The 25,078-nt window shown below is 45.0% G+C and overlaps 1 protein-coding gene across 1 annotated transcript; it reads right to left on the bottom strand.

Moving 5' to 3' along the window:
- Positions 1 to 273: 273 nt before the first annotated feature.
- On the bottom strand, positions 274 to 23,329 carry LOC139255162 (cytotoxic T-lymphocyte protein 4-like). Its single transcript, XM_070873877.1, has 5 exons — positions 23,266 to 23,329; positions 5,864 to 6,235; positions 5,302 to 5,402; positions 2,462 to 2,594; positions 274 to 308 (listed from the first exon to the last, which is right to left on the bottom strand). Exons 1-5 carry the CDS (start codon positions 23,327 to 23,329, stop codon positions 274 to 276), a joined length of 705 nt encoding a protein of 234 aa, XP_070729978.1.
- Between the last annotated feature and the right edge of the window lie 1,749 nt (positions 23,330 to 25,078).

The following is a 25,078-nucleotide window of genomic DNA, read 5'->3' as shown; positions in this document are numbered from 1 at the left end:
CGCTACAGTCCTGCACAAACTTGCACCATACGACAAACATGGAGAGAATTAAAACTACACCCGAAGTCCATTAGTGGCTTTTCCATCAACTCAATGAGGGAAGTGGGGAGGAGGCAGAGGGTATGTTTCATTGGGGACCTTCCTGGGCTCGCCCAGGTCTGTTCAGGAAAAGCATTCAGTTCTAGTCCTGGTGGGCGTTATGTGCAGTAATATCCTGTTTGGTTCCCTCGCTTTCTACCAGAGCTGTGTTTGGGAGGCTCCATGTTCACATATTCATTGTTCTGTTCTTCTTGGTTCTTTTTCAACATCTAAAGAAGAAGAAGGTAAAAGAAGAAGATAAAGAAAGACTTTGTAAATCTGGGTAGCTCCAATCGACACGGCAGCAGCTTATGCTGGTCCTTCAACCCCAGGAGACTATTGAACAGCAGATCCCCATCCTCTTCTGCCATCTTCGAACAAGGGTCGATAACTTTTAACTGGTACTTTATATCAAAGACAAGCTTAAGTGATCCCCGCCAGTGTAGAACTGAGCCCTGGTCAGAACTCCACAGTTTGTGGTGAGTCGGGGGGTCCCAACTGGGGATGGGGGTAGAGGTGCTACAATCGGTCTGATTGGTCGGAACTTAAGAACAGGAGTAGGCCATTCAGTCCATTGGGCCTGCTCGACCTTTCATGGCTGATCGGCCCCTCAACTCCATATCCCTTGATAATCTTACCCAACAAAAATCTATCAATCTCAGGCTTGGAAGCTCTACTTGACCCCCAGCATCCATGGCTTTTGGGGGAGAGAATTCCAGTTATTCACTACCCTTTGTATGAAAAAGTGCTTCTTTATATCACTCCTGAATGGCCTGGCTCTAATTTTAAGATAATTCCACCAGATGAAATAGTTTCCCTGTAACTATCCTATCAAATCCTTAAACACATCGATCAGATCACCCCTCAACCGTCTAAACTCAAAGGAATGCAAATCAAGTTTATGCAAGTTGTCCTCACAATTTAACCCTTTTAGCCCTGGTATAATTCTGGTGAATCTGCGCTGCACACCCTCCAGGGCCAATATATCTTTCCTGAGTTGCGGTCCCAGAACTGAATGCAGTGCTCCAGATGGGCCTAACCAGAGCTCTGTACAACTGTAACATAAAATTTCCCTCTTGAGATAAAGGCCAACACTTTATTAATATTTGTGATTGCTTTTTGTTCCTGTCTACGGGCCTTTAATGATTTGTGTACTTGAACTCCCAAATCTCTTTGCTCCTCTACAGTTCCTAGTTTCTCATCATATCCATCTTGGGTCCAACATATTTTTGGGCTGTAAAGATGCAGAATCTTTGAATTGTAACCAAGGCCAGACAAACTGTGCGCAAAGCCACAACTAGAAAATAGAGCAGGCACTTCTGCATTCATCTTACAAAAAGAGATACATCTCCAACACCATTCTTATATAAAATACAAAAGGTAATTTTAAAATGTAGCCCGAAAGAAATTTCCGTACAAAAGTATTACAGATATTTGCACACCAGGCCCGTATAATGATAAGAGGATACCCAAAGGTCATGCACCAATTCACCACGCATCACTGAGCAGAATGAACTTGCCTGAAAACCAGAAGAGCAACAGGGTCCTATGTAGAGGGAAATTGATTTGTGAGCCAGCTGTTAATCGGCTGGAGTGATATAATAAGCAGAAAGTTAAAGGGAGCAAATCATTTTAAAAAATGGGTAATGGCTGAGTGTGTGAGTGCACTGCCCCTGTGTGGTACTGAGGCACATAAACCATGCAGTTGACCTGCTCCTGATTGATGTCCCTCTGGGAAATGTCTATGTGGGTGTGAAGTTGGGGTTGGCCATGATATTGACACTCGCTATATGAGCTCTGGTGGAGTCAGGGCAGTTCAATGAGGTCCCAGACGGGGGGTAGGCTGGAGCCCGAGGAACCGAATCCCGGACACAAGAGATGAGCTTCAGCAGAAGGAAAGGGAGAGAAAGCAGCAAGCTTGAGAAAGGAGTAGGACATACATGTAGGGCATGATAGTATGCTTGTCATGGTACTGGACTAGTAATCCAGAGAACGTGAGTTCAAATTCCACCGTGGCCGTTTGAGAATTTCAATAAAAATTCTGGAAATCGAAAGCTAGTACCAGTAAAAGTGACGTTGTCGGATTGTCATAAAAACCCAACTGGTTCACTGATGTCCTTCAGGGAAGGAAACTTACCATCTTTACCTGGTCTGCCCTATATGTGACTCCAGTCCCACACCAATGTGGTTGACTCTTAACTGCCCAGCAAGCCACTCAGGCCAACCATCACCTTCACAAGGGTGACTAGGGATGGGCAATAAATGCAGGCCTTGCCAGCGATGCCCACATTTCGAGAATGATTTTTAATAATGCCAGTTTGGAGGGTGGGGAGATGGTTCGAAGGGTTGAGCGAGTGGTAGAGTCCAGCTCGGATGTACTTGCCTTGACTCGGGCCTGTCTCCCAGCGCTGGCCAGTCCATGTAGCAGTAGCGGGCTCGTCAGAATTGTGAATCAGTTCACATTTCATGTCGACCGCCTCCTTCATCCTGAGAATGCAAGCGGCGGCACCAAGAGGCTGTGGAGGGGGAATCGAACACAGAGCGGAGAAACACATTAACACGACAAAACACAACGGAGAGACAGACAGGAAGGGCAGAGCACGAGGAACTGCGAGAAGAGAAGGAAGGGGCCGGAGAGAAGCAGGGAGGGATGTAAGCAGGGTGTGTAATTGTACGGGAAAGCTGTCCCTCCACAGGGACTTCTTTCAATTAATTTTCAGGAGTTTATATTCCCGTCTACTTTGTTTGAAGTCACTGCGCACATTACTTGTGAGGGCCCTCCCTGGGGTTTTATTCCATGGTTGTGTTTGTGCAGGAGTGATACGGGTTTGAGGGCTGAAGGAAACAGTTTTTTCTTGGTTGTGTTAGCAACAGGTTGGTGGAGGAGAGCAGGACCTGCCCACCAGTGCCCCCTCTTGGCTGGGTGGCTGTCCATGGCAGTCTCTGTTACTTGCCGACTTTCTCTTCCGTGGAGATGGTCCAGGTGCTGTGAGGAGCAGGAGATTTCAGAAACAGGCCCTGGCCACTTGGAACTTCTCCAGTCCCTCTCTTTGTCTCTCTCTTTGTCTCTGTCTCTCTGTCTTTCTGTCTGTCTCTGTCTCTCTCTCTCTGTCTCTCTCACTGTGGCTCTCTCTCTCTCTGTCTCTCTCTGTGTCTCTCTGTCTGTCTGTTTCTGTCTTTCTCTTTCTCTCTCGCTCTGTCCATCTCTTCTCTGTCTCTTGTAAGATAGGGTAGGTAGGAAATAAGGTGAGATGGGGTTGAGTGATATAATGAGAATAAGGGTAGTTGGTTTTGAGGGATATGGTGAGAACGTGGGTAGGTGGAATTTGAAGGATATGGTGAGAAGGTCGGTAGGTGGGATTGAGAAATAGGTGAGAAGGTGGGTAGGTGGGATTGAGAAATAGGTGAGAAGGTGGGTAGGTGGGGTTGAGGAATAAGGTGAGAAGGTGGGCAGGTGGGGTTGAGGGATGTGGTGAGAAGGTGGGGTTGAGGAATAAGGTGAGAAGGTGGGTAGGTGGGGTTGAGGAATAAGGTGAGAAGGTGGATAGGTGGGGTTGAGGAATAAGGTGAGAAGGTGGGTAGGTGGGGTTGAGGAATAAGGTGAGAAGGTGGGTAGGTGGGGTTGAGGAATAAGGTGAGAAGGTGGGTAGGTGGGGTTGAGGAATAAGGTGAGAAGGTGGGCAGGTGGGGTTGAGGAATAAGGTGAGAAGGTGGGTAGGTGGGGTTGAGGGATATGGTGAGAAGGTGGGCAGGTGGAATTTGAGGGATATGGTGAGAAGGTGGGCAGGTGAAATTTGAGGGATATGGTGAGAAGGTGGGTAGGTGGGGTTGAGGAATAAGGTGAGAAGGTGGGTAGGTGGGGTTGAGGAATAAGGTGAGAAGGTGGGTAGGTGGGGTTGAGGGATATGGTGAGAAGGTGGGCAGGTGGAATTTGAGGGATATGGTGAGAAGGTGGGCAGGTGGGGTTGATCTATCAGAAAGCGATGTTCGGACTATTGTCTTTTTGCATCTGTACATAACTCTGCAATCCCTCAGTTGAAACGTTTGTTCTTGCAGTGATTGTACAATGTGTGTTTTCTGTGTGTTCTGAACTCTTCCCGTTTACACTGCGGGAGTGGGCAGTTGGATTGTGGGGGCAGGGGGGAGGGGGAGACATCCACAGCATCTTCAGCACCTGAGAAACAACTGCATAGGAGCAAGGCTGCACAAAGACAATTGGTTCTGCGGTCGATGGTTTTTGTATATGGCAGAATGTTGCGAAGTCTGTTCATTTTCCAAGTCTCGCTCTGTCTGCTGTTGTCTCAGATTGTTTCACTCTAACAGCTGTAACACGAATTTGCTCACTTGGGTACAGGGCCATGCCCACTGTATATTTGAGAGCCTGGGGGCATGAATTCAGAACGTTTTACCCACTCATGTATCTCTGCAACTCTTCCTCTTTGTATTTGGAACCATTTTTTTTCTCATTGGCTGGCCATTCACCCCCTCAACTCCCCGCCCCCACCCTCCACCCAGCTAAATCCATGCCAGTCCGGATAGCTGCTCTTTACGGGTTAGTTTGGAGGGAGAATGTTTCGCCATGAAAGGCATCACAGTCGATCCTTCCCTCATCCACGCTGTCACTGATGCGTGTTTGAGCAGAAGTCAGCTCGTGGTGATCGTAAGGGCTAACCCACGCAGGTCCAGATCCAATTAGGCCACTCGTAGCACCTTAACTTCTAGCCCCGTTGTGATCAGGTAACTAAAAACTGATTCGTGATTGAAACTGGCACTAGAAGCGCTGCCATACTCAATAACTTGTACTTGATTTTCAATAACTTCTACTCAATATTCAATAACCTGTACACGATACTCAATAACCTGTACACGGCATTCGGTAATGTGTACGTGGTACTCAATAACCTGTACGTGATATTCAATAACCTGATACTCAATAACCAGTATGTGGTACTCAATAATCTGTACGCGGTACTCGGCAACTTGTACATGGTACACAATAACCTGTACGTGGTACTCGGCAACATTTAATCAGTGCTCGGTAACATGTACGCAGCACTTAGTAACCTGTAGTCAGTATTTGGTAACCTGTATGTAGTACTCATTAAGCGCTCCGTGGTACTCGGCAATCTGTATTCGGTACTTGGTAACCTGTACTTAGTAACCTGTAGTCGGTACTCGGTAAAGCCAGTACTAGAGAGCATTCCCAAGCATTGTGATACTTACCCAGTGCCGGCAGGAGATGAGGACAATGTATAACACGGAGATTACAGCGAATACCAGGACAATCAGAGTGGCCTGAGTGAATTGATGGCATGGCTTCATCTCTGGAACAGACAGGACAAGGTTAGCATAGCTTTCTGCTCAGTCAGCACATCTGCTCAGTAAGACAGAGAGCACAGGAACAGTTAAACAGAGATTGTAGGAGCTTCAGAAGCACTTTGTGTGGAGTTCTCGCTTTCCAATTTGTAGGATGTGGTTCAGTTATAACTTCCTCCATTCTATTACACTTCAACAAAATAAGTGCAATCTCCGCACTTTTGTCATTTAATCACTTCTGCCCTCCACCCTATCACAGACATTTCCCATTTGTTCTCTCCCTCCAGCCCCCCGCCCCCGCCTTCTCATGCTCTGCACTTGCTTAAAAGCTAATCATCTCTAACATCTTCCAGTTCTGATTGAAAGGTCACTAGCCTGAGCTGTTAACTCTGCCTCTCGCTCCACAGATGCTGCCTGACCTGCTGAGAGTTTTCCATTTTCTGTTTTTATTTCAGATCTCCGCACTCACCAGTCGTGTCTGGCCTGATGAAAATCCAAGTGGCAGTCCCGAAGCCCTCAATGTAGGGGGGTGGATGCATTTTCTCCACTTTGCAAATATACCAGTCGCTATGAGATGTGTTGAGCCCATTGAATGTTATTGAAACGCCGTCTTTCCGTGGTTGTCCCAGACAGTGCAGCTCAGTTGTCCTCTCGAAGTGATTCACGGTGAAATTAAAGGAGGCGGCACAGACTTCAATGTTGTCCTTTTTCTTTCCTTTAAGAATGGTGATCCTGAACTCCTCGGCTTGCCCATCCCCTGTGATGTTATACGCACACTCGAGCGTGACATTGTGTCTCTCAGCAATGATTAATCTTGGCTGTGTAACTTTCATCGCCAGCGCTGCGAGTGGGGGAAAAGAGAAAAGGGACACAACTCAATTTTAAATAGAAAAAAATAGTTACTGAGCATAGGGTCATACAGTGACCTTTGACCTGAGGGTACTGGGTTCGCACCCAGCCCAGACTGATGAGATGAAAGTCACTCATGCCTGCTGCCTGTAAGGGTACTACGTGAAAAGAGTTTGGGCCGTCTCAATCCAGCTCTCCTAGTGCTCCAGCCGAGGGAGTGATACTCAACCGAATGCTCACTTTGAGAGGCAACTGGAAGCTGAGTGTGGGAAACAGAGCAAATATCAGACTGGTGAGATAAATGATCAGACACATTTTAGGGACAGTGTAGATCGAGCTTCACATTATCTAACCGGTGCTGTACTTGATCTGGGACTGCTTGAAGGGACTCGGTATCTAACCCATGCTGCATCTGCCGTGGGAGTGTATGATGGGACAGTGGAGAGGAAGCTTTACTCTTTATCTAACCTGTGCTGTACCTGCCCTGGGAGTGTTTGATGGGTCATTGTTGAGGGAGATTTACTCTGTATCTAACCTGTGCGGTATCTGCCCTAGGAGTGTTTGATGGGACATGTAACGCCCTTATTTAAAAAAGGAAGCAGACAAAAAGCAGGAAACTATAGACCAGTTAGCCTAACATCTGTTGTTGGGAAAATGCTGGAGTCCATTATTAAGGAAGCAATAGCAGGACATTTGGAAAAGCATAATTCAATCAAGCAGAGCCAGCATGGTTTATGAAAGGGAAATCATGTTTGACAAATTTGCTGGAGTTATTTGAGGATGTAACGAGCAGGGTGGACAAGGGGGAACCAGTGGATGTGGTGTATTTGGATTTCCAGAAGGCATTCGATAAAGTGCCACATAAAAGGTTACTGCACAGGGGTAATATTTAGCATGGATAGAGGAGTGGCTAACTAACAGAAAACAGAGAGTCAGGATAAATGGGTCATTTTCCAGTAGGCGAACCGTGACTAGTGGGGTGCTGCAGGGATTTGTGCTGGGTCCTCAACTATTTACAATCTATATTAATGACTTAGATGAAAGGACCGAGTGTAATGGGGCCAAGTTTGCTGATGATACAAAGTGCGAAAACAAATTGTGAGGAGGACACACAAAATCTGCAAAGTGATGTACACAGGCTAAGTGAGTGGGCAAAAATTTGGCAGATGGAGTATAATGTGGGAAAATGTGAGGATATCCACTTTGGCAGAAAAAATAGAAAAACAAGTTATAATTTAAATGGTGAAAAATTGCAAAATGCTGCAGTACAGAGGGACCTAGGGGTCCTTGTGCATGAAACACAAAAAGTGAGTATGCAGGTACAGCAAGTAATCAGCAAGTAATCAGGAAGGCAAATGGAATGTTGGCCTTTATTACAAGAGGATTTGAGTATAAAAGCAGAGAAGTCCTGCTACAACTATACAGGGTATTGGTGAGGCCACGCCTGCGTACAATTTTGGTCTCCATATTTAAGGAAGGATATACTGCATTGGAGGCTGTTCAGAGAAGGTTCACTAGATTGATTCTGGAGATGAGGGGGTTGACTTATGAGGAAAGGTTGAGTAGGTTGGGCCTATACTCATTGGAGTTCAGAAGAATGAGAGGTGATCTTATTGAAACATAAGATAATGAGGAGGCTCGACAAGGTGGATGCAGAGAGGATATTTCCAATCATAGGGGAAACTAAAATTAGGGCCAGACTTTCCATAAAGGTCCTCAATGCCCGATTGCCTGCCGAGAATCATCGTTAACGCTCGGCGAAAAAAACGGGCGAGAATTTGCATTTTTAGGGAAAAAGTGTGCGGAAATGATCGCCCGACGAAAAAAGTCGGCATTGCACTCATTCTCCGTGGTCTCTTGGCAGGTAAGTGGAAATTCAGCCAAATGGGCGGTCGTTACCGAAATGGAATGGATGGTAAGTGCAAGGATTTAGGCCGAGGCTGTGGCTGGGCCTACGGAGGTGGGAAAACATAAATAAAAAATTATCATTAAAAAAAAACACATACAACGCATTCCCAAGACAGTTTTAAGCGGCATGGTAAAATTTTAAATAAATAATTAAATAACCTTTCCCTTACCTTTCTTTGCAGGGTACCCCCTTACCACACTATAAAGCAACTTTTACAGGGTGGGTCTCTCGGCGATCTGGATGCCGGTGGTTGAGGCCCAAACTTATGTCCTGGCGGTTATTCTCGGCGTTGCACGAGGGCGGTTTGGTCCTGGCGGGCAACTTCTGATGTGGGCGATACCAGGTAAAAAACTTGCGTGCAAACTCTCGCCGGGCAAAAAAGCAACTGCAACGCCGAGAAAATCGCCGACAATGAAGCCGAAAGTCTGGCCCATAGTCTCAGAATAAGGGACCACCCATTTAAAACTGAGATGAGGAGGAATTTCTTCTCTCAGAGGGTTGTAAATCTGTGGAATTCTCTGCCCCAGGGAGTTGTGGAGTCTGAGTCATTAAATATATTTAAGGCGGAGATGGACAGATTTTTGAGCGATAAGGGAGTAAAGAGTTATGGGGAGCGGACAGGGAAGTGGAGCTGAGCCCATGATCAGATCAGCCATGATCTTATTAAATGGTGGAGGGGACTCGAGGGGCCAAATGGCCTACTCCTGCTCCTATTTCTTATGTTCTTATGTTCTTATATTATGGCAGTGTAGAGGGAGCTTTGCTCTGTATCTAACCTGTCCTGGGATAATTGACACACAGTGGATGCCAGAAATGGAAGGTGTTCCATTTGCAGCACTGACTTCCCTGGATCAGCATCAAATTTACCAAAAAAAGTACATGGTCTTGCTTCTTCCCTATTTTGTATTTCCATGTTTCTTGCGCTACATGCTCATTGTATCTACACTGAATTTGCACTGTATTTGCACAGTATTTGTACAGTGTTTGCACTGTATTTGTCTACCAGTGTTTGCTGTTTAGTTGCACAGTGATTGCAGTGTTTGTATGCAATTTGCACAGTGTTTGCCCTGTGTTTGCATGCTGCTTACACTGCATTTTCAGAGCTTCTGTATGGTCTGTGCACTGTGTCCAGCATAAGTTCATTCCCTTGACTTATTGAAACAGCAATCTTCTGATCTCTACTCAGCTGTGTAGAGAGAAAGTGAATGGCACCCATTCCTCTACTCAACTGACAAACAGCAGACCCAGCAGAGGCTTCTGACAGTGGGTTCCACTACACCCTTCAAGGTGGGAGGCAACTTCAAAACGGGTCGAAACAACAAAGGAGAAATCCAGATCTGGTGCAGGATGGATGTAGGCCAACAGTCAAATGGAAACCTTAGGAGGTAAGACAATGTAAATCATTGGCAAGTAGTGATTTTGTTTGACACCAAACCTTTTTTTCCAACTTTGTAGATTGTAGGAGGAATGGAAAGACTGAGGCAGGTGAGAAGTTGCAAGTTTGAAGTTCTGGGAAAGAATGAGTTTGAGGAGGAGAGGATGCGATAACTCATAAGAACATAAGAAATAGGAGCAGGAGTAGGCCATTTGGCACCTCGAGCCTACGCCGCCATTTAATAAGATCATGGCTGATCTGATCATGGACTCAGCTCCACTTCCCTGCCCGCTCCGATTTCAATGGAGGGAGAGTGGTGGGTTGTGTAGGACAGTGGTTTTGGAGCTTTGTAGAAACAAGAAAGCAAAGATCAGGGAAGCACTGAGCGGAGTAGCAATCAGATAGAGGGAGATAAGAAAGGCTTTTGATGAAAACTGAAGGAGTGAATTGACTGTCAGACTGAATTGTCTTGAAGGGAGATGATGGGCATGTGAAAAACAATTAGATAGCTGACTCTGGGATAGCAGTCTCGTTAACCAGACGACAGACAGTCGAGAGTCCGCTGAGAAACCAGCATTTTCTATTTTTATTATAGTCGAGAGTCCTGAGTGGTTTTCTGCAGCTATTGACTGCTAGCTGGCCATGAAGAGACCACAAAGCACCAACCACAAAACAGGTCATGTTGACAAACCATGAGATTGGGAGGTTGTTTATCTGTTGATGTGTTAGAAATGTTGTGATTTTTGGCAAGTATCGACCCAGCCACAGAGCTAATTCATAACGAGGCAAGATGGTCTGCCGTCCCCTACTGACAGACGGACATGCCCATTGAGGTCAAATCACACCGCACCGCACAGGAAAGCTACCTTCAGCATGAGAGCTGTGTGCTCGAGGTGCTGGCTTCATGCCTGGTTAGAAGGCTGTGCTGGTCCCCTGGGCTGTGGTGGTGATTAGTCGAATGCGCGGTTCCGGCATCGAGCTTCACCCGCCGAGAGTGCCTGGGTCAGCCGAGGCATCAGACACCACCCTTGGAAGATTGTGGGTGGCGTGCGAGGTATAGAGGGAATAGAGGGCTCCGGGGGCAGAGTGGGAGGAGTGAATTAGAGGAGGCTTGTGTGGATCATGGACACTGGGACAGGCCAGTTGGGCTGAATGGCCTGTTTCTGTGCTGTAATTTCTATGTAATGTGTGAGGAGTTGAAAATCTGCCCTATTCGGACGTTACAAGAATCAGCCTTTAATTTGCTGATCTATACTCCCCCAGGGCAGACACTCACATAACTGTCCCTCAATATTCTTCTGCCTCCTGGCATCTTTTTTCACTGTTCACCTCCCGCCTGGCTGTCGATGTGTTGAATGTCTCCCTTCTGAAGACAGAGTGTGGAACAACCACCAACGGACTGTAACCTGGCTGATGAGCCATGTTTGGGTCACCATGATTCGTGGCTGGGTTGCGTGTCACTGATGAGTGAGAATTACATTTAAGTAAAGCCACATGCAAATTGGTCTGGGAAGCAAAACACTCTGGATGGAATTCATGAGTCACAAAGCCATCAACTCCAGAACATAGTGAAGGTGTAAATGTCTCTTAATTAAGAGAGAGGTTGAGAAGAAAGGGAGAGACGAGGAAGAGAGGGCGTATTGTTACTGTATAAGACCTCATCTGGAACACTATGTGCAATCTGCTATCCAAGCACAGGAAGGGGACTATTGACCTTCAAGGGGGTAACAAAAATAATTCATTTCTGAGGAAGTTGTGCGTGCTTTCATAGGGAGCGGAGTGTTCAGGATGATTCAATCGAAATTAACATCAATCTGAATGGTTACTGAAACCAGAACAATCGTTCACTCAGATGAATGGTTCAAATCCCACAGGTTTAAAATGAGGAAGTCAGGAGTAAGAATGGAAGTCAGTGAGTAGCTGTTTCAGCCAATGGAGAATCATAGAATAAGGAACCAGGGAAAGAATTAAAAGTGGGCGGTATATTTGGGGTCTGAGGGGGATTAGGATGTATTTCTAAAGAGAGAAGGGAGTGGAGGAACATGGTGGGTAGGTGGGGTTCAGGGATATGGTGGGTAAGTTCAGGGATAAGATGTGAAGGTGGGGTTAAGAGACATGGTGAGTAGGTTGAGAGATATGGTGGGTAGGTGGGGATGATGAATTTGATGGGTTGAGGGATATGGTGGATAGTTGGGTAGGCTATTCATCTGGGATGTCATCACAACTCACTCCAATCTTGTCCTAACCCGCTGACACACACTTGCACTTTCCAATGAGGGATGGGGTGGGCGACTGGATAGTGATCAGGAACCGAGAGTCCTGGATGAGACCAGCTAACTCAACACTGACCGGGAATCATGCCTGGGGTTTTCTGGTCTGCGTGCCTTAGTATCTCACTGGGCTATTGGCGGAGGGGTGCGATTCCCCCAACCCCACTAGACCTGAGGTGGGACTCCATCAGCATTGTAAATGATGTTGAATCCCACTTGGAGTATTCAGATACATGTGGGCCTGTTAAATCAGGCATGGTCGTGGGTGGAATCAAGAGGTGGCCAGAGTTCTGGCAGAGTTGGTGTTTGCGAGCAATGGGTGCCAGAATATACCAAGGGGTTGTTACAGACCATCAGCTCGGAGCTAGAAGGAAGACATTCCATTCTGTGAAGGGATAGGACCTCGAATTTCCTCTGGGATTCAGCTGGACTTGCACCATATCATAGGCTAGTGTCTAGACCATTACAGTCAAAGGTCAGTGTCTACACCATTACAGAGTCAAAGGTCAGTGTCGAGACCATTACATTGACAAAGGTCAATGTCTTGGCCAATCATGGTCAAAGCTCAGTGTTCAGACCATTACACAGTCAAAGGTCAGTGTCTAGACCATTATACAGTCAAAGGTCAGTGTCTAGACCATTACACAGTCAAAGATCAGTGTCTAGACCATTATACAGTCAAAGGTCAGTATCTAGACCATTACACAGTCAAAGGTCAGTGTCTAGACCATTACAGTCAAAGGTCAGTGTCTACACCATTACAGAGTCAAAGGTCAGTGTCGAGACCATTACATTGACAAAGGTCAATGTCTTGGCCAATCATGGTCAAAGCTCAGTGTTCAGACCATTACACAGTCAAAGGTCAGTGTCTAGACCATTATACAGTCAAAGGTCAGTGTCTAGACCATTACACAGTCAAAGATCAGTGTCTAGACCATTATACAGTCAAAGGTCAGTATCTAGACCATTACACAGTCAAAGGTCATTGTCTAGACCATTATACAGTCAAAGGTCAGTGTCTAGACCATTACACAGTCAAAGGTCAGTGTCTAGACCATTATACAGTCAAAGGTCAGTTTCTAGACCATTACACAGTCAAAGGTCAGTGTCTAGACCATTACACAGTCAAAGGTCAGTGTCTAGACCATTATACAGTCAAAGGTCAGTGTCTAGACCATTACACAGTCAAAGATCAGTGTCTAGACCATTATACAGTCAAAGGTCAGTATCTAGACCATTACACAGTCAAAGGTCAGTGTCTAGACCATTATACAGTCAAAGGTCAGTGTCTAGACCATTACACAGTCAAAGGTCAGTGTCTAGACCATTATACAGTCAAAGGTCAGTGTCTAGACCATTACACAGTCAAAGGTCAGTGTCTAGACCATTACACAGTCATAAGAACATAAGAACATAAGAATTAGGAACAGGAGTAGGCCATCTAGCCCCTCGAGCCTGCACCGCCATTCAATAAGATCATGGCTGATCTGGTCGTGGACTCAGCTCCACTTACCCGCCCTCTCCCTGTAACCCTTAATTCCCTTATTGCTTAAAAATCTATCTATCTTTGACTTGAAAACATTCAATGAGCCAGCCTCAACTGCTTCCTTGGGCAGAGAATTCCACAGATTCACAACCCTCTGGGAGAAGAAATTCTTTCTCAACTCGGTTTTAAATTGGCTCCTCCGTATTTTGAGGCTGTGCCCCCTAGTTCTAGTCTCCGCTACCAATGGAAACAACCTCTCTGCCTCTATCTTGTCTATCCCTTTCATGATTTTAAATGTTTCTATAAGATCACCCCTCATCCTTCTGAACTCCAAGGAGTAAAGACCCAGTCTACTCAATCTATCATCATAAGGTAACCCCCTCATTTCTGGAATCAGCCTAGTGAATCGTCTCTGTACCCTTTCCAAAGCTAGTATATCCTTCCTTAAGTAAGGTGACCAAAACTGCACGCAGTACTCCAGTTGCGGCCTTACCAATACCTTATACAGTTGCAGCAACACCTCCCTGCTTTTGTACTCCATCCCTTTCGCAATGAAGGCCAACATTCCATTTTCCTTCCTGATTACCTGCTGCACCTGCAAACTAACCTTTTGGGATTCATGCACAAGGACCCCCAGGTCCCTCTGCACCGCAGCATGTTGTAATTTCTCCCCATTCAAATAATATTCCCTTTTACTGTTTTTTTTCCCCAAGGTGGATGACCTCACACTTTCCGACATTGTATTCCATCTGCCAAACCTTAGCCCATTCGCTTAACCTATCCAAATCTCCTTGCAGCCTCTCTGAGTCCTCTACACAACCCGCTTTCCCACTAATCTTAGTGTCATCTGCAAATTTTGTTGCACTACACTCTGTCCCCTCTTCTAGGTCATCTATGTATATTGTAAACAGTTGTGGTCCCAGTACTGATCCCTGTGGCAAACCACTAACCACTGATTTCCAACCGGAAAAGGACCCATTTATCCCGACTCTCTGCTTTCTGTTCGCCAGCCAATTCTCTATCCATGCTAATACATTTCCTCTGACTCCGTGTACCTTTATCTTCTGCAGTAATCTTTTGTGTGGCACCTTATCGAATGCCCTTTGGAAATCTAAATACACCACATCCATCGGTACACCTCTATCCACCATGCTCGTTATATCCTCAAAGAATTCCAGTAAGTTAGTTAAACATGATTTCCCTTTCATGAATCCATGCCGCGTCTGCTTGATTGCACTATTCCTATCCAGATGTCCCGCTATTTCTTCCTTAATGATAGTTTTAAGCATTTTCCCCACTACAGATGTTAAACTCACCGGCCTATAGTTACCTGCCTTTTGCCTGCCCCCTTTTTTAAACAGAGGCGTTACATTAGCTGCTCTCCAATCCGCTGGTACCTCCCCAGAGTCCAGAGAATTTTGGTAGATTATAACGAATGCATCTGCTATAACTTCCGCCATCTCTTTTAATACCCTGGGATGCATTTCATCAGGACCAGGGGACTTGTCTACCTTCAGTCCCATTAGTCTGTCCAGCACTACCTCTCTAGTGATAGTGATCATCTCAAGGTCCTCCCTTCCCACATTCCTATGACCAGCAATTTTTGGCATGGGTTTTGTGTCTTCCACTGTGAAGACGGAAGCAAAATAATTGTTTAAGGTCTCAGCCATTTCCACATTTCCCATTATTAAATCCCCTTTTTCATCTTCTAAGGGACCAACATTTACTTTAGTCACTCTTTTCCGTTTTATATATCTGTAAAAGCTTTTACTATCTGTTTTTATGTTTTGCGCAAGTTTACCTTCGTAATCTATCTTCCCTTTCTTTATTGCTTTTTTAGTCATTCTTTGCTGTTGCCTAAAATTTTCCCAATCCTCTAGTTTCCCACTAACCTTGGCCGCCTTATACGCATTGGTCTTTGATTTGATACTTTCCTTTATTTCCTTGGTTATCCACGGCTGGTTATCTCTTCTCTTGCCGCCCTTCTTTTTCACTGGAATATATTTTTGTTGCGCATTATGAAAGAGCTCCTTAAAAGTCCTCCACTGTTCCTCAATTGTGCCACCGTTTAGTCTTTGTTTCCAGTCTACTTTAGCCAACTCTGCCCTCATCCCACTGTAGTCCCCTTTGTTTAAGCATAGTACGCTCGTTTCTGACACAACTTCCTCATCCTCAATCTGTATTACAAATTCAACAATATTGTGATCACTCATTCCGAGAGGATCTTTTACGAGGAGATCGTTTATTTTTCCTGTCTCGTTACACAGGACCAGATCCAAAATGGCTTGCTCCCTTGTAGGCTCTGTTACATACTGTTCTAAGAAACAATCCCGTATGCATTCTATGAATTCCTCCTCCAGGCTACCCCCTGCAATTTGATTTGACCAATCGATATGTAGGTTAAAATCCCCCATCACTACTGCCGTTCCTTTTTCACATGCCTCCATTATTCCCTTGATTATTGCCCGCCCCACCATGAAGTTATTATTTGGGGGCCTATAAACTACGCCGACCAGTGACTTTTTCCCCTTACTATCTCTAATCTCCACCCACAATGATTCAACATTTTGTTCATTGGAGCCAATATCATCCCTCACAACTGCCCTGATATCATCCTTTATTAACAGAGCTACTCCACCTCCTTTCCCTTCTTGCCTATCTTTCTGAATCGTCAGATACCCCTGTATGTTTAATTCCCAGTCTTGGCCACCTTGCAACCATGTTTCTGTAATGGCCACCAAATCATACCCATTTGTAATGATTTGTGCCGTCAACTCATTTACTTTATTTCTAATGCTGCGTGCATTTAGGTAGAGTGTTTTCATCCTAGTTTTTAAACCATGATTTTTAGTTTTTACCCCTCCTGCAGCCCTTTTATATTCAGTGGCCCTTTTTATTTCTTGCCTTTGGTTTCTCTGCCCTCCACTTTTACTCAACTCTTTTCTGTCTTTTGTTTTTGTCTCCTTTTTGTTTCCCTCTGTCTCCCTGTATTGGTTCCCATCCCCCTGCCATATTAGTTTAACTCCTCATCAACAGCACTAGCAAACACTCCCCCTAGGACATTGGTTCTGTTCCAGTCAAAGGTCAGTGTCTAGACCATTACAGTCAAAGGTCAGTGTCTAGACCATTACAGTCAAAGCTCAGTGTTCAGACCATTCATAGTCAAAGGTTAGTTTCTAGACCATTACAGTCAAAGGTCAGTGTCTAGACCATTACAGTCAAAGGTCAGTGTCTAGACCATTACACAGTCAAAGGTCAGTGTCTAGACCATTACAGTCAAAGGTCAGTGTCTAGACCATTACAGTCAAAGATCAGTGTCTAGACCATTACAGTCAAAGATCAGTGTCTAGACCATTATACAGTCAAAGGTCAGTGTCTAGACCATTACAGTCAAAGGTCAGTGTCTAGGCCATTACAGTCAAAGATCAGTGTCTAGACCATTACAGTCAAAGATCAGTGTCTAGACCATTACAGTCAAAGATCAGTGTCTAGATCATTATACAGTCAAAGGTCAGTGTCTAGACTATTATACAGTCAAAGGTCAGTGTCTAGACCATTACAGTCAAAGGTCAGTGTCTAGACCATTATACAGTCAAAGGTCAGTGTCTAGACCATTATACAGTCAAAAGTCAGTGTCTAGACCATTACAGTCAAAGGTCAGTGTCTAGACCATTACAGTCAAAGATCAGTGTCTAGACCATTATACAGTCAAAGGTCAGTGTCTAGACCATTATACAGTCAAAGTTCAGTGTCTAGACCATTATACAGTCAAAGGTCAGTGTCTAGACCATTACACAGTCAAAGGTCAGTGTCTAGACCATTACAGTCAAAGGTCAGTGTCTAGACCATTACAGTCAAAGATCAGTGTCTAGACCATTACAGTCAAAGATCAGTGTCTAGACCATTATACAGTCAAAGGTCAGTGTCTAGACTATTATACAGTCAAAGGTCAGTGTCTAGACCATTACAGTCAAAGGTCAGTGTCTAGACCATTATACAGTCAAAGGTCAGTGTCTAGACCATTACAGTCAAAGATCAGTGTCTAGACCATTCATAGTCAAAGGTTAGTGTCTAGACCATTACACAGTCAAAGGTCAGTGTCTAAACCATTACAGTCAAAGGGGCCAGTATCTAGACCATTACAGTCAAAGGTCAGTGTCTAGACCATTATAGTCAAAGGTCAGTGTCTAGACCATTCATGGTCAAAGGTCAGTGTCTAAACCATTACACAGTAAAATGTCAGTATCTAAACCCCATCATCATAGGCAGTCCCTCGAAACGAGGATGACTTGCTTCCACGTCGAAAGTGGATGAGTTCACAAGAGTTTCAATGATATTCCGGATCCTGAACTACATCCTGAAGGGTGGAAGATGCCTGTGCATGGATTTTTATAACCGTTGCACTCCAGCCACCACATGGGCTTGACGGAGCAAGGTCTTGGTCCAGTAGCAAGGATTACCCAAGACGACTGGAGACCAACTCTGCTGCACGGCCCGAGTGCACACACAGTGTGGGCTGGCCCATGCTGCCCCTGGGCCCTCGCCTCTTCTGGGCCCCAAACTCTTGCCTCTCCTGGGCCCTGATCACATCCCTTTTTGAACTCTCGCCGCTCCTTCGTCCTGACCTCGCCGCTGCTGCTATCTTAACCATCTAAACCTTTACTTAATCAAATGTCAATGTCTAAACCATTACACAGTCAAAGGTCAGTGTCTAAACTAGTACACAGTCAAAGGTCAGTGTCTAAACCACTACACAGTCAAAGGTCAGTGTTTAAACCACTACACAGTCAAAGGTCAGTGTCTAAACCATTACACAGTCAAAGGTCAGTGTTTAAACCACTACACAGTCAAAGGTCAGTGTTTAAATCACTACACAGTCAAAGGTCAGTGTTTAAGCCAGTACACAGTCAAAGGTCAGTGTTTAAACCACTACACAGTCAAAGGTCAGTGTCTAAACCATTACACAATCAAAGGTCAGTGCCTAAACCATTACACAGTCAAAGGTCAATGCCTAACCATTACACAATCAAAGGTTTGTGTCTAAACCATTACATGACTCAGTCTCTGGATAAAAGGGTCCTAATGTGTTCCCATGTCCTATGAATACGCAGCGCTCTTGAAATCTTGCACTGATTTTTCCGCTGTCATTTTGGTGGCAGACCTATGAAAGTCCCAGAGACACGGCCACGTACTGAAAACGGCCATTAACGTCGTTCTCTGGAGGACATTCACAGAATTTCACATCACAGCACTTCATTATTTTAAAGAACCTCCACTGTTGTCTGTACTGAACCTATGTTAAGCTGTGCCTTTTTTATTCATTCACGGGATGTGGGCATCATTTATTGCCCATCCTTAATTGCCCTTGAGAACTTTTTACCTCACAATGCAGGAATCCTCAGAATCAGCAACATATGAACATAAGAACATAAGAAATAGGAGCAGGAGTAGGCCGCTCGAGCCTGCTCTGCCATTCAATAAGATCATGGCTGATCATTGATCTCAACTCCACTTTCCTGCGCGATCTCCATATCCCTTGATTCCCCTAGACTTCCAAAATGTATCTATCTCAGCCTTGAATAGATTCAGAGACTCAGCATCAACAGTCCTCTGGGGCAGAGAATTCCAAAGATTCACAATCCTTATGTTGAAGAAATTCCTCTTCATCTCTGTCTTAAATGGCCTTCTCCTTATCCTGAGACTGTGACCCCTAGTTCTAGACTCTCCAGCCAAGGAGAACCTCTCAGTATCTACCCTGTCAATCCCCTTTAGAGTCTTGTATGTTTCAATGAGATCACCTCTCATTTTTTCTAAATTCCAGAGAGTATAGGCCCATTCTACACAATTCCTCATCATAAGACAGTCCTCTCATCCCAGGAATCAATATAGTGAACCTTCATTGCACTATCTCCAAGGCGAGTAGATCCCTCCTCAGATAAGGAGACTAAAACTGTGCACAGTACTCCAGGTGTGGTCTCGTCAAGGCCCTGTACAATTATAGCAAGACTTCCTTACTCTTATACTCCATCCTTCTTGCAATAAAGGACAGCATGTCATTTGCCTTCCTTATTGCTTGCTGTACCTGCATACTAGCTTTCTGTGTTTCTTGCACAAGGACACCCAAATCTCTCTGAACACCATCATTTAAAAGTTTCTCACCATTTAAAAAATATTCTGTTTTTTTTATCTTCCTACCAAAGTGAATAACCTCACATTTCCCCACATTATACTCCATCTGCCACCTTACTGCACACTCACTTAGTCTATCTGTATCCCTTTTCTGGTGTTTTGTCGCAACTAGCTTTGTATCATCAGCAAACATAGATACATTGCACTCTGTCCCTTCATCTAGGTCATTAATATAGATTGTGAATAGCTGAGGCCCCAGCACTGATCCTTGTGACATCCTACTAGTTACAGCCTGCCAACCTGAAAAAGACCCGTTTATCCCTACTCTCTGTTTTCTGTCCATTAACCAATCCGCTATCCATGCTAATACATTACCTCCAATCCTATGAGCCCGTATCTTGTGTAATAATCTTTTAAGTGGCACCTTATCGAATGCCTTTTGGCAATCCAAATATACTACATCCACTGGTTCCCCTTTATCTATCCTACTATTTACATTAATACTCTAATAAATTTGTCAAACATGATTTCCCTTTCATAAAACCATGTTGACTTTGCCTAATCATGTTATGATTTTCTAAATGCTCTGATACTACTTCCTTAACAATGGATTTCAGCATTTTCCGGATGACTGTTGTCAGGCTAACTGGCCTGTAGTTCCCTGTTTACTCTCTCCCTCCTTTCTTGAATAGCGGTGTTACATTTGCTACCTTCCAATCTGCTGAGAGCATCCTAGAAGCTAGGGAATTTTGAAAGATCAAAATCAATGCATCCATTATCTCTGCAGCCACCTCTTTCAGAACCTAAGGATGTAGGCAATCAGGTTCAGAGGATTTGTCAGCTTTTAGTCCCATTAGTTTCTCTAGTACTTTTTCTCTACTTATATTAATTACATTAAATTCCTCTCCCTCATTAGACCCTTGGTTCCCCAACATTTTAAGCATGCTTTTTGCATCTTCTACTGTGAAGACAGATACAAAATATTTGTTTAACATTTCTGCCATTTCCTTATTTCCCATAATAATTTCTCCTGCCTCAGCCTCTAAGGGATCCATGTTTACTTTTGCTACTCTCTTCCTTTTTACTTGTAGATGCTCTTACAATATGTTTTTATATTTCTTGCTAATTTTCTCTCATATTCTTCTCTCATGGAAACAGGGGTAAGCCATTCAGTCTCTCGAGCATATTCTGCCATTCCATTAGATCATGTAATGATCCTTGCTGTTCCTAGGTTAAAGCCTTTCCAATCCACCAATGGCACTTTTCAATGTGGGTGGCACGAAATTATACTCAGCAAAATGCAGCCTTCCCAAGTACATACACATGGCTGGAATTAAGTTGTTTTACTTAATTTGCTACACACTCTCTCATGTGTAGAGCTCTGTTGATCAGTGCTGGGTACATCTCACTAAGATGATCTCTACTGAGACAATTACTGTGTACATAGGAACATAGGAACAAGAGGGAATTCAATTCCTTGCGCCTGCTCCACCATTCAGTTAGATCATGGCTGATCTGTATCTTAATTCCATCTACCCGCCTTGGTCCCGTAAACCTTAATACCCTAACAAAAATAAATGAATCTCAGTTTTGAAATTAAGTACCTACATCCATCCTTCCCTTTAAGGAACTGAATTTCTGTTTTTTTACTTTCAAGTAGGGGATTAAACCTGAAAGCGATAGGTTTATAAAATAGGCTTCGCTGAGATGTCAAACCAAAGGCCCTGTATGCATGTTTCCCTCACCCTACAATCTGCCGGCTTCTGAAACCCAAATACTGAGGAACCCTACAATTGGTTTTAACTCCCTTGGACAATGGGGGGCCAAAATCTTACAAGGTTCCTTGCTTGTGGTCACTATACAGTGATCCCTACAGGAAAATGCACACGTATTAAGGCAGGTTGCAGCTCCTCACCTGCAATGCACTCGACGAGCAGAAAGCCTGCCAACACTCCATGGCTGACCTACGACGGCGAACCATCTGGATGAGGTACTGGCGGGCACCCTAGGAACTGTGGCTCCAGCATGGAGCTAAGTCCTCCAGGAGAGGAGGGAAAATGCTTCCATGGGTCGGTGCTGAGGCGCAGTAATGTTGGGAGATTCCCCTTAGAGCACCTCTGATTCCTGCCACTTGTATGAGCGCGCTCAGTCAACCACCCCCGAAGTTTTACTCCAACGCCGAGATCCAATCTCTGACCTGAATCAGCGGCCAAGTACGACACAAAGGACGATTCTTCAGAACATGTCATGAAACTGGATTATCTAATGTCAGTTTTGGGAGGGACTTCAGGGACTTGAGCACAAAATCTAGGTTGACACTCCTACTGAGCTGCCGTCTTTCGGATGAGACGTCTGCCTTCTCAGGTGGATGTAAACGATCCCATGGCATTATTTTAAAGAAGAGCAGGTGAGTCCTCGCTGGTGTCCTGGCCAATATTTATCTCTCAAACAAAATAGATTATCTGATCATTTATTTAATTTCTGTTTGTGGGATCTTGCTGTGCACAAATTGGTTGCCACATTTACTACATTACAACAGTGACTACATTTCAAAAGTACTTCATTGGCTGTAAAGCACTTTGCGACGTCTTGAAGTTGTGAAAGACACTGTAGCAATGCAAGTCTTTTGTTTCCAATGGGTGTAAATGATTGTTGCATTGGAGAGTACCACAATTTTGAGCCTGCCTCTTGCTCACAATCAATAAGCAAGAATATGCGCTTACCAGCAGGAATTACTTGATCGCCTTTTGGAGCAAGAACCCAAACCCAGAGGTACTGAGGCCAATTCATAAATCGTTGAAATTACAACACAAGAGGTCCATTGTGCCTGTTGCTAGCTCTTCTACTGGCGCTATCTGCACTAATCCCAATTTCCTGCCCTTACCAATTCACCAACCAGTGGAAACAACCAAATCCTGTCAAAATCTTTCAGAATATTGAAACTTTCCATTAGTTCCGCCTTAGCCCTTCTCTGTTCCAGAGAAAAAAAGCCCCAATGAGCCTTTCCTCATAACCCTAACCTCTCATTGCTGGAGTCACACTAGTGAATCTACGTTGTCCCGTTGCCACATTTCAAATATCCTCATTATAAAATGATGTTCAGAACTACATGCTGTATTTTAACATATGTTGTACAACTTCGCCAAAGCTTCCTTGCTTTAACGTTCACTACCACATGGATAAAGGACCCCAGAAAGACTTACATTTCTATAGCACCTTTCATGACTTTAGAATGTCGTCAAAGCATTTTACAGCCAATGAAGTACTTTTGAAGTATAGTCACTGTTGTAATGTAGGAAACACGGCAGCCAATTTGCACACTGCAAGAACCCATGAACAGCAATGTGATGATTACCAGATAATCTGTTTCTTTGATGTTGGTTGAGGGATAAATATTGGCCATAGCACTGGGGAGAATTCCCCTGCTCTTTTTCAAAATAGTGCCGTGGGATCGTTTACTGCCACCTGAAGGCAGTTTAACGTCTCATCTGAAAGACGGCACTTGGCAGTGTCTGCTTGGATCATGAGCTCAAATCCCTGGAGTGGGGCTGTAACCCATGACCTTCTGACTAAGGAGCGAGAGAGATACCAGTGTGCTAAGGCTGGCACCGAAATGAGCACCGAACTCAGTACAGAAGAGAGCCCGATCCTGGGTCTTCCTTGGTTTGGCTCTATCCACCAGCCCAGCGTGGGCCTTTCCAAGGGACTCGTCAGCTGAATGTAATGCAAGTCACGGGTTGCAGGGAATGCCGACTGCGCAGTAATCCATTGCCAGGTGCGGAAAGGCAGCCTGAGCGCTGCAGAGTAACAATACTCAGGAGCAGACGAGGGGGGAAAAAGCAGGAAAAATTACCTGGTATCTTCAGGGCTGCCAGAAGGCAGATGAACGAGGCGACAAACTGGTCCATATACTTCATGATGCCGCTGGTTTATTGTTCTCGGTGAAATGGCGCAATGAGTATTATAGTCACAATGAACCCCCTCAGCTGACAGGATGTGGGTGGCTCCAAGAAAAGCCGTGGCCCAGATAGCAGAAGTATGTGGGAGGCTGACAAATGGAGTTTTCTGTTTAAACTTTTTAAAGTAACATTTTACACAGCATAGCATTTCTCATTTCCTTGATTCAGAAACATTCAACTTTGCACTACTGTTACCGAGCAGCGGGATGCAACTGGACTGACGCGACACTGTCTGCTCTTCAGCACTTTATCAGAAATCCATTATATTACCCCAGTTTAGGTTTTGTGACTTTTTTGACTGTCAAGATGAGGGATGTTAGTGGTGAGAATGCCATTCATTCCATTTCATACATCCCAACAAACACTCCCAGGGCAGTTTCTGCATGTGTTAGATACAGAGTAAAGCTCCCTGTACACTGTCCCATCAAACACTCCCAGGGCAGGTACAGCACGGGTGAGATACAGAGTAAAGCTCCCTGTACACTGACCCATCAAACACTCCCAGGGCAGGTACAGCACAGGTTAGATACAGAGTAAAGCTCCCTCTGACCCATCAAACACTCCCAGGGCAGGTACAGCATGGGTTAGATACAGAGTAAAGCTCCCTGTATATTGTCCCATCAAACACTCCCAGGGCAGGTACAGCACGGATTAGATACAGAGTAAAGATCCCTGTACACTGACCCATCAAACACTCCCAGGGCAGTAAATTACATATCCGCAACATAACTAAGACCGCCTATTTCCACCTCCGTATCATTACCCGTCTCTGTCCCTGCCTCAGCTCATCCGCTGCTAAAACCCTCATCCAAGCCTGTGTTACCTCCAGACATTACTATTCCAACCCATTCCTAGCCGGCCTCTCACGTTCTACACTCTGTAAACTTGAGGTCATCCTAAACTCTGCTGCCCGTGTCTTAACTCGCAGCAAGTCCCGTTCACCCATTATCCCTGTGCTCACTGACCGACATTGGCTCCCGGTTCAGCACCTTGGGTTAAAAATTAAGTATAGCCCGGTTTGAGGCGGTGATACTGCCTGGTTGTTAACTTTAGTGCGGGCCGATGTTTACCGCCTTTAAGTGGGATATTCACTATTAGGGATAGTCATTCCTCTTCGGGCAGTAACCCTGATTCCTATCGTGGGAGCGCTGCTGAAGTTCTGGTGCTGGGAAACTAGCCTAAACAAGAGGTCAGCTGCACCACCCCAAAAGTTAAAGAAAAGCCAAGGCAGCTAAACAACAGTGTCCTGCATCTAGGAGTGGCATTACTTGGGGAAAAAAATAATTTTAACTGTCCACCTGCTTCCCCTCGGACATATCGCCCCGGCAACTTCTCCCTGACGCCTGCTTTTCCTGTCAGATGTAGTGCCAGGCACTGCAGCAGGCGAAGGCAATCAGGTAAGCGACTGCGGAGCTACGGGGGCGTTGCACACTCTTGACATGACCAAGTGGGTGGTGCTAGAGTGTGCAGCGCCAACTGTTAGTGCCCCACGAAACCGCCACTGAAGTTTGTGGGAGGCACTGCCAGCGTGTCGCTCTGGTGGTAAGCACTTAGCAGCCTGTTAGCGCCTCTCTAGAGTGCTAACAGGTGACGCTAAACAAATAAATGTCGAGCCACTTGATTTTAAAATTCTCATCCTTGTTTTCAAATCCCTCCATGGCTTTGCCCCTCACTATCTCTATCAGCTCCTCCAGCCCCATAACCCCT

The sequence above is a fragment of the Pristiophorus japonicus genome, chromosome 3, assembly GCF_044704955.1.
Source record: "Pristiophorus japonicus isolate sPriJap1 chromosome 3, sPriJap1.hap1, whole genome shotgun sequence".
NCBI lineage: Eukaryota > Metazoa > Chordata > Chondrichthyes > Pristiophoridae > Pristiophorus > Pristiophorus japonicus.
Note: the sequence above shows the minus strand (reverse complement) of the source record. Positions and strands in the feature narration are given on the sequence as shown.

Bases quoted from the DNA above. Each gene is read 5' to 3' on its own strand.
- LOC139255162 (XM_070873877.1), bottom strand. From the start codon at position 23,329: ATGAAGTATATGGACCAGTTTGTCGCCTCGTTCATCTGCCTTCTGGCA. The intron at 6,236-23,265 runs GTAATTTTTCCT...CCCCACTCGCAG, and splicing joins GGCAGCCCTGAAGATACCAG to CGCTGGCGATGAAAGTTACA. The intron at 2,595-5,301 runs GTAAGTATCACA...CCCCCTCCACAG, and splicing joins TCATCTCCTGCCGGCACTGG to CCTCTTGGTGCCGCCGCTTG.